At 34.3% G+C, this 9,367-nt stretch overlaps 1 protein-coding gene across 1 annotated transcript; it reads right to left on the bottom strand.

Moving 5' to 3' along the window:
* Positions 1 to 1,283: 1,283 nt before the first annotated feature.
* On the bottom strand, positions 1,284 to 9,191 carry LOC132197405 (kunitz-type protease inhibitor 1-like). Its single transcript, XM_059620684.1, has 8 exons — positions 9,035 to 9,191; positions 5,249 to 5,349; positions 3,846 to 4,035; positions 3,237 to 3,350; positions 2,405 to 2,537; positions 2,217 to 2,340; positions 1,470 to 1,607; positions 1,284 to 1,412 (listed from the first exon to the last, which is right to left on the bottom strand). Exons 1-7 carry the CDS (start codon positions 9,090 to 9,092, stop codon positions 1,587 to 1,589), a joined length of 741 nt encoding a protein of 246 aa, XP_059476667.1. The 5' UTR covers positions 9,093 to 9,191; the 3' UTR covers positions 1,284 to 1,412; positions 1,470 to 1,586.
* Positions 9,192 to 9,367: the final 176 nt, after the last annotated feature.

The raw sequence follows: 9,367 nt of genomic DNA, 5'->3' as shown, positions 1-9,367 counted from the left end.
CCTATTTTTTATTTTACGAAGATTTCCTTTTATTTAAAAAAATTATGAGGAGCACATTTATACTCAAAATTAGAACTATTCAATTAATAACAAGAATTAATAAAAAAAAAATTGAGTACTCTTTTTAATTATATCAATTTGACTTCCTTTGGTTTGCATCTTTTTATATAAACAGAAATACCAAAATAAATAATTGCATAAATTAAATCAGAGTGCGGATGAGCGATTGTTAAGTCTGCTGACAATAGGCTGTCACACATGACACAAGTTGTTCCCGGCAGAAGAATTCCAATTCTATACATGCGTGCGAAGCTTAGCTGCACTTCATTTTCTTCCCTTTATATTTTATGTGCGTTCCCCTTAAGAAAAGTTACTCGTCGCAACTCATTTCCGTCTCAAGTGACATAAGGGACTGGCCGCCATCACATGATTGGAAATTCGATCTGCTGTTCTCTCATGCTTTGCCGAGCGGTAGAATTGAGAAAACGAAAGTGGTTTTCAGTTTCAACGAGTGCAGGTCAATTCTCAAAATTGACTTTTCGGACAGCGCAATGAAAAAACAAATAATTTTGTACATAAAACCATTTGTAATTTTGTTTAAGGGCTACACACAAGGTTATTGAGAGAGAGATAACTGAGAGAGAAGCAATTAAAAACAGTCATTTATAGAAATCGTTGAAACATCAATAGCTGCTCTAGACAGTAAAAGGTTACTTTTAATTCCTATTGCATCCATCGTAGTCCTTGACGCAAGTGGGCACCGGGGGCACCAAGCACTTGCAAGTGACACAATCTCCAGCCACCTCCTGTGGAAGTTCCTCGTCTAGGTCAAATGTCTGATTTCCGAAAACACATTCTGATGGGAAAAATATATTTTTATATTTTAAATAAATTTATATTTTATTTACTCACTGGTTGTTTCATCCTCTTTGCTCTCTTTTGTGGAAACTGCAACTGAGGTTGGTTTAACTGCAGCAGTGAAAATGCTGGTCGAAGCAGCTTCGGTGGTTGTTTCAATTTGGTGGTTTCCATTAGCTGCAAATAAATGTAGTTTTTTAACTTGTGGGTTTACCGCGGCGGCCGAGTCTCTTTGCATGTTTGGCGTTTTAGCAGACATCTGCCAGTTGTAAACTTTTTTCTAATTTAAAATTTCTGTATTGACCAAGAAGAATAAATAATAATAATAAAATAACGATTATTGTAATAATGATAAGAATTAATGTATTGAAAATTAAAAAAGCCTCTTTGAAGAGAAGAATAAGAAAAAAATCTTGTCTTCTTACGGCAACTCCAGTCGATAGGGCAGCACCTGTCCTTGTAGTAAATTGGCACACACTGGCGCCTTAGATAATGACTGTAATGCAGCTCAATGTTGCACTTGGCCCTCTGGCAGTGCGGCTCACTGAGGGTTCCTGTAAATTATTTTAATTTTGTGAAATTTTGTCACTCAGGATATTGAGAAATGTTACCGTTAAATCCTTTTTGACAAATGCAAACAAGACAGGGCTCTTTTTCTGGATAAAACTTCTCTCCCTCAACATAACTTTGGCCATCATAACTGCAGTGGGCAACATTGGTGGCAGATTCTAGAGTGGAGCCAGCTGGAGCTGCAGAAGCAAAATAGATATAATATTATTTATTTAGTTGCAAATTGTGTTTATTGATCTATCACAAAGGCAATTGCTGCCCATAACGGGATACATCATTAAATACATTCAAAATTATACAAGTTAATATAATTGAGAGAAGAGATGATAATTTTACATACAAATTTTTACAATAACAAAATACAAAACAAAAGAAAAATTAACAGTAGTAAAGTTCTTTGAACATTTTACTTTTTTCTGGATGACTGCCTGATACTTCCGAATGCCGCTTTCTTTGTTCTTTTTTTGCTCTTACTCCTGGCATTTATTTCTTGACAGATGATATTTTAAATTTTATATATGAAATAATGTATATTTTCTTTATAAACCTGAATTATAAAAAAAATTCTGACAGTAATCTTAGGAAGCTCTTGAGTTTTTGTTGAGTTATAATTAAAAAATTTCAATAAATAATTATAATAATGTTTAATGAACACATATTTTGACTATGCAAATAAAAATTCAAATATTTTAATGTAAAAGCAAACCAAATAACTTTTACCCGTTAATATATATAAATTTTTTTAATTTTCCCATGAGACAATTATTTTTTTAATCATTTTATCTTACCACAGTAGGTGTTCTGGGAGCAGCATTTGCTTCGACTGTATTGCCTGATACAGTTGCTATCAGAAAGCGGTCCTTCAAACAGCTCATAGGGCACTCAATACTGATGCAGTTCATTCGCGGCGCCCTGTTAATTAATATACAAATGTTTAAAATAAAATTTAATGTGATTTTTTCAACAAACTATTTACTTGTCAAATTCAGTTTGCGTGCATCTGCAGTGCACCAGGCAGCTGGGGGTTGCGTCGTTAGGGATTTCCGATCCAATTTCGTAGGCCTTGCCCTCGTGGTAGCATTTGTCCTTGCTCTGCAAAGCCCTGTTTCCTGCGATCACAGGTGAGCATTGACAATTTGATTAATAACAAGTAGTGCAGATGCATGTTTGTGATGATCAATGGGATTGCACAGGTTATTACTCTCTGACCAGACTGTGTATTTGAGCTGGTGGAAAATTTAAATAAAGTAATAATCCGCAAGGCAAACAAGCATCATAGCTTTCAGCACAGCTTATAATAACATTCGCCTTAAAAATATATTAAACTAACAATTAAATAATTCATCCCCTAAATTTGTTTCTGAATTTTGCTTTTTTTTTACATCCTTCAATAAAATTGAAAAGCTTTAAAATTTTAATTTAGAAAATTATATGATGAAATTAAATTTTACAATAATTTTCATAGCTTTTCATCAATTTGCGTTATGTATAGAATTAACGCAGTGCTAATTTTTGCCTATATTTACACAAACTTGCATATATTGATCTCATCCTATTCTCCTTTCCACATTGTGTATGGTACCAAAAATAAAATCCCAAATTAACAAGGCCGGCTTTGGAATAAGAGTCGTCTTGCTTTGAGGGCGAGAGGGACGGGATGAAAAGCTGTGCGAATTCCCTCTGTAATCTCTTTTGTCTAAAAAAAGTCCCTGCCAAAAGTAAATCCCCCGCGCGTTTTCCCTTTTTTGTGCGTTCAACAATGGGATTCTTCTTTCGCGAGTGTCGCAGAAAATAATGTTTTATATTACCACAATTGTATCTCACGGCGCAGCATTTGTTGTCCTCGGAGAAAATCGGCTGGCAACCGAGCTCCTGGTAATGCGTCAGATACGCCTCGTTCGGACAAGCGGCGCAGGTCGCTCCTGTGTAAGCACATGATAAATTCATAGCGGCTTGTTTCCATAGAAACGAAATAAAAGCAATAATTCGCTTGCCCGAATTGCGAAAATCAAGTAGCGCGCATATAATTGAAACTAACAATAAATAGTTTTTTTTTTTTAAATTTAAAATTCATGACCAACATCAAAATTGTGATAAAAAAATTGAACACCTAAACTATCATTGGAAGTTCACCTTTTACATTAAATTTGGGTTACAATAGCAATAATTATTCTGGCTGGACTAACATTGCCTTTGAGGTTAAAATTTTTGTTTTTCAAATGCAAAATTTTAGATTGTGTTATAAATCCATAAAAATTTTGTAAACTTTTTCCCATTCAAAATTTACCATTCTAAAATGTTTTACAAATAGAATCTGTATTATTTTCTTCGCTGCGCGTCCAATTTCTGTTGTTGCACAACAAGGAAAACAACTAGGCAATTACGTGACGGGACAGAGCAAATAAACAAGCCCTTACGCGCAGCTGGTGTCGGTGGTTGATCCGCTTGGGGCATTTCCTCCTGCGTGACGGGCTTCACGGCTGCGGTGGGCGCTGCTGCCAGGGACGTCTTTTTCGGACACGCCGCCTGACAATCGGCCAGGGAAACAAAGTTGTTGCCGTTCCCGCCGCACCCTCCATACACAAACGAGACGCACTCGTTCTTCGCCTGAAAATTTCAATTGGAAATTTAAGAAATATTTAAATATTTGCTAGAGATTTCATTTGTTTTTAATATTGAAATTCAGTTACATCAATTTTCATTTCTTTAAAACTTATGTTGAATATTGACAACGAATCTTTGTGAATTATGTCGTTGGGAGATTAATATTGTGTAAGTTTTGGTTTTTTTCAATTTTTTTAGGCTTTTTGAGATTTGTTTCTTATTTTGAAATTTTTAAAAATTTGCCGCTATTTTTATTTTTATTTTTAATTCAAAACACAGGTCGGCAATGTGAGTAAAAATTATATTAAAAACTTAAAATGGATTTAAAAATAATATACATAACCAACTTTCTAACTTTTTAATTTTTATTATATATGTTTGTAACTCGGCATCTACAAATATAATTTTAATACAAATATCAGAGTAGCTTTTGTTAACTGCTTAATTTTATGAAAGATGCAAAACGTAACATGATTTACGTAAAATAACGAGAGAAATTACTTCATTAAGAACTTGAAAGTTTATTAGATTATTTGGAGATTGGAACTTTTTTAATGTGTTCAAAAGATTTTTTTTAAGAATTCAAATTTCTTTTCATCCATAATATTATATTCACATCGATGTTAATATAAAATATAATTCAAGCTTAAAATTTTTTTTCCAATGTACTTTTTCAGCAATTTTATAATACTGATGACTCTCATTATCAAAATAAATAATGCAAATATGATGGAAAAAATTTCCAAGCAATTCGTTTAGCAGAGCTCTAAAAACTAAAAATAACAAGATTTAATTATGAAAAGAATGAGGTAAAAAGCAGGGCCTTGTAACAGCAAAAATATTGATCTGGGGTTATGTAACTCAATTCCTTCAGGAGAAAAAAATTCCCATAGAGAGGAAAATGACATTATGTATCGAATTTCTTTCTCTTTCCTTCTCTCGCTCTTCACAACAGGAACAAGAGAATATTTCCTCATTTTGAGTAGAGTTAGTATTTTTTTCCCGACATGCAATAAAGATGCTCTCTGCTTGATGTGCAGCATCAAATATTATTCGCATAAAAAAGGAATTCGCCTTTTGTGTTATATTATGCTATACATATCTTTGCACGACTTTCTGAGAGCAAAAAGCTACTGCCGGGAGAGAGAAAGGGAACGCGTTTTTTGTCCAAGTGGATAATTGGGTGTAAATGTGCTGAGGAAGCGCAAAAAATTACCGCGTCAAAGGCGAATCTGTGTTTGATGGCGTCGCACCGGCCCGTCTCCAAAGGCATTCCGCAAACATTTTCTGGAAGCGGAGTTGTACTGGAAGTGACACCTGAAACACAAAGAAACCGTTTTTATCAAAGGTTGCCTTTGCCGCAAGCTTGCAATTCCATTCTGTCCTTTGACACCGTCCTTTTGTTTTAGCCCTTTTTGCAGATCTTTATATTTAAAAAAAAGTAGAATAAAAATATACATCGTCTTAATAAAATGAAATAATTAAGTCAACATGTAACATGTATACTGAGCTGATGTTTCCAAAATTCAATAATTTATTTTAGTCTTGCGATTTTTGACTGACGATGCTTTAATTAGAGAAGTGAATGGTACTTATGGATAAATTTTCACACGATGTGTTTAATCTACGCTGATGTTTAGCGTTTAAATAACCTAAGGTTTTGGAGAGCGGAATACTGTGCATCAAAAAGTGATTTTGAAAAAAGAAAAATTAAGAATAACAAGTCATACTTCAGTTTTGGGCACGCGTAAGATTCAATTGAAATGTTTCTATCAAATTTAAAATATATGCTATGGGTGCTATGGTTCTTCGTTCTTCACCAAATAGTAACTTTTTATGTCCTGAACCAGCCCTGAACTGGACCTGAACTTCGCGGCCAAATTGATTTATTTCTCTATAAGCCTTGAACTTATTTATAGTTTTTCCTATTGAACCAAGGTTGGCAAAATCACTGTCAATCAGTTAAATTTATGCTTATATGTAAAAATAAAAACATTCGCAAGGTCTTAAAAATTTTGTCATTTTGCCAGGAGATTTCGGAACAAGTTCATAGCAATCGAAAGCAAAAGTCAAGTTCAAGGCCGATTGGCATTTTGCGATGCTGTGGCCGTGCAATAGTACCACGCACAAAACACAATGCACACGGCGCACAATGAAACCGAAAACGCCGCAGAGGCACATCTATTGTGCCAGCAGAGACAGAGAGAGTTACATCATTTTTGCCACGCCGCAATTCTGCTCTGCATCCTCGAGCCGCTGACAAAGTACCTGTGTACATTTTGTGCTTATTGCGAGCAAACCGTATTACATGCATGCGGGGTTCATATTGTGTTGTTGTTTCGCTTTTATGGTGATGAGTTTTGTCACCTTGAAAGAAGGCAAAGGCATCGCGGGATCTACCGCGGATGCGAACAAACAACACGCTTAAACTTTTATTCGCGAAGGAAGTTATTATAATTAATTGAAGGTGAACACTATTATTGTTATAATAGCTTCAACTTGCTGTGGAAGATTGTATGAAAACGTGTATAGGTGTGGATTATATCTTGGCAAGGACAATTGCATTTTTTTTCTCTGCCATTGTTAATTTCTTATCTCTACATAATTCTTGTAAATTTTCCGTGACTTCATAGTTGAAAAGATTTCTTCAAAATTAAAGCATAGAAAACTTCTCGCCAATGGAAATTCATACATAATATTAAGTCCGTCTTACACAATTTTTTTAAGATAAAAAAATGCAGTCCGAAGCGTTAAAATACTTGAAAATTTTGAGATTATTGATTTATAATTTATGTAACAAATACTAGAGTTGAAATAGTCCTGTAATATTGGGTTGTGTAACTTTTACACAATTTCTCTAGGCGTGAATTTCTTATTTAATCTCTATTTCAAACTATGTTACAAGACGACGCCAACAAAATCTCATGTTTGATTTTTTAATAAAGATTAACCTTAAACACACAGAATAAAGATAAAATTGGGTGGTACCATCTGCGCCACTGAGAAAAAAATACAATATTCGAGAAGTTGTTCTAACCTGATCTAGAATAAAAAAGAACAAAAATTTAAAAAAAAAATTTAAATACTAGCATAAAAAGCCAATTTTATCAAAACAGAAAAGTCCAGAAGTTAACATTTCCGTATTCACTTATTATTATTAAATATAAAAACGATTTTTGCTAGATAATTTCTCAATATTGAAGGGAAAATAAATATTATTTTCAAGTACATTTTTCTCATTAGTAGATCATACAGGTAAAAATGTCTCGCTGACTTGGAGTGGTGAAAAAAAATATGAAATTAAATAATAATAAAAAAATATGCATAAAAACACATGCAACCTCATTAAGGGCACATGACGATAAGACACTTGTCTTGGCCTGACCCAAAAAACGTTTTTTGCTGCTGTTGACGGCAGTTAACTCTTTGCATTTCAAAAGTAAATTTACTTTAATGGTCTATGCTCCAACATTTAAACTTGACACGCATATATAGCACATATGAACTCGCACGATAAAAACGCTTCTCCTGTAGAAAATTCTACAATTTTAAAAAACAAAATGCTGGTATGGTAACACTTGTAATCAAATAATTAAATGCGCTCGCAGCAACTGCAGCCACTTCTAACAGGTCACTGAATTCAACGCTCTTTCGATTTAAAATTATACAAAAGTATGAATGTAAAAATAAAAAAATAAATAAAAATAACTCTAAAAACAGGTTTTTTGTGCAAACAGTTCATGTTCCCCTCAAAACACGTTCGTTTCCCCAGAAATCGATAGTCCTAATTAGCGGGGCGAATAAATTAGCGTGTTGACACCTGTCCCGTAATTAACAAACGAAATAATCCCAGGCACGGCAAGCAGCAGGTCCTCCACACAAATTCTAATTAGGAGACGTGCCGGCTTAACTCTGCACCGCTGCCAAACAAGGCATGCTTAGGTCCTCGGCACTGCACCGGCAGGTTTGCTCAAAGAAATGAATTTAGTAATTTGTTAATCAACTCGTTTGTCAAATTACGTTTCTCTTTGCCTGCTAATGTATATTCTTATTTTACCGGGAAATATTTTTTTTAAGGTTAAGTGAAAAAATGAATGGGCGCGAAGAGATGAGAACATTTATTTGCACAAAGACGTGTCCGGCGTCTCTGATTACCGACCGCCTGTGAAATCCCACGACCTTTTGGTGGGACATGTGTGAGCAAATACGACACTTCTTGCTTCATTAAGCCTCAGGGCAATGAACACGTAATGGGCGGAGGCAATTAGGGCAACAAAATTATTGCACATCTCAATGCAAAAAAGTAATTTTTGCAAGGAAACCTTGCAATAAAAATACTAAGAATTGGAAGAGGAAACTAAAATTAAATTATTCATTGAACAAATATAGAGAACGATTTCCACTCATACACAATGGAATAAAGAAAAATATGTACATTTTATCTTTTATCAGCTTTTAACGATTTTGTTAAAGCAAAATTCAAAATAAGGTAACAAAAATGGCGTATTTACTGAAATTATAATTAATAATAACGTAACATGACATTAAAAAAATTATCCATTCGAGTATTCCACACAATTGTGTGGCCATAATATTTTATTTTATTTTGTGATAGAATTTTGATAGAAAATGCATGTTTGTTGTTTGTTATATTAAATCAAATTTATAACCAGATGACTAATAAATAATAATTATATAATTTTAATTCAAAAATGACTTTAAAAAAAAAGTTTCATTTTTGCGCAGTGTCAGATTTTTATACTCCATTTTTTCCACAAAAAAAAAAAAAAAAAAAAAAAAAAAAAAAATCTGTCGAAGGAAAATAAAATTTATATATATTAAAAAAAATGTTCCTGAAATCTGATTAAAAAAACAATTGAGGAGAAATTATAATTGTTCATAAACTTGTAATGCTTACTCGAAATTATTTGAATTATTTTCAATAAGCGCGTGATAAGTTGATTGAGATTTGGAATTGTGAGGAAAGCATTGTTTTCTATACCTGGTGCTGCGAGGGCCCGAGTGAGCAAAAGGGCGAGTGTGTAGAGCAGAGGAGCCATGCTGGTTGCAAGCAAGGGATCCGCCGGCGCACGACTGTTGGCCTGCGCTCAACTACAGGTCTCTTTAATAGCCTCGCTGAGCGAGTTTGCGTGGCTCTCTGCAAGGACTCGGAGTCGCGCGCGCGGAGCACCTACAGGCTCGCATCTGCCAGTATGACTGTTTCGAATTTCCCCGGAGCGCGACACAGAAAAAAATTATCAATTATAATAACGGCTCGCGGCGAGCAAAATGCTGATCAAAGCTGCTGGAAAAAGGGCCTTGGGCCAGTGAGAAA

The sequence above is a fragment of the Neocloeon triangulifer genome, unplaced genomic scaffold, assembly GCF_031216515.1.
Source record: "Neocloeon triangulifer isolate White Clay Creek 2 clone unplaced genomic scaffold, ASM3121651v1 ptg000012l, whole genome shotgun sequence".
NCBI lineage: Eukaryota > Metazoa > Arthropoda > Insecta > Ephemeroptera > Baetidae > Neocloeon > Neocloeon triangulifer.
This window is presented reverse-complemented; position numbering and strand designations above follow the sequence as displayed.

Bases quoted from the DNA above. Each gene is read 5' to 3' on its own strand.
- LOC132197405 (XM_059620684.1), bottom strand. From the start codon at position 9,092: ATGGCTCCTCTGCTCTACACACTCGCCCTTTTGCTCACTCGGGCCCTC. The intron at 2,538-3,236 runs GTAATATAAAAC...CTGTGATCGCAG, and splicing joins CGCCGTGAGATACAATTGTG to GAAACAGGGCTTTGCAGAGC. The intron at 1,608-2,216 runs GTAAGATAAAAT...TTGCTTCTGCAG, and splicing joins CTCCCAGAACACCTACTGTG to CTCCAGCTGGCTCCACTCTA.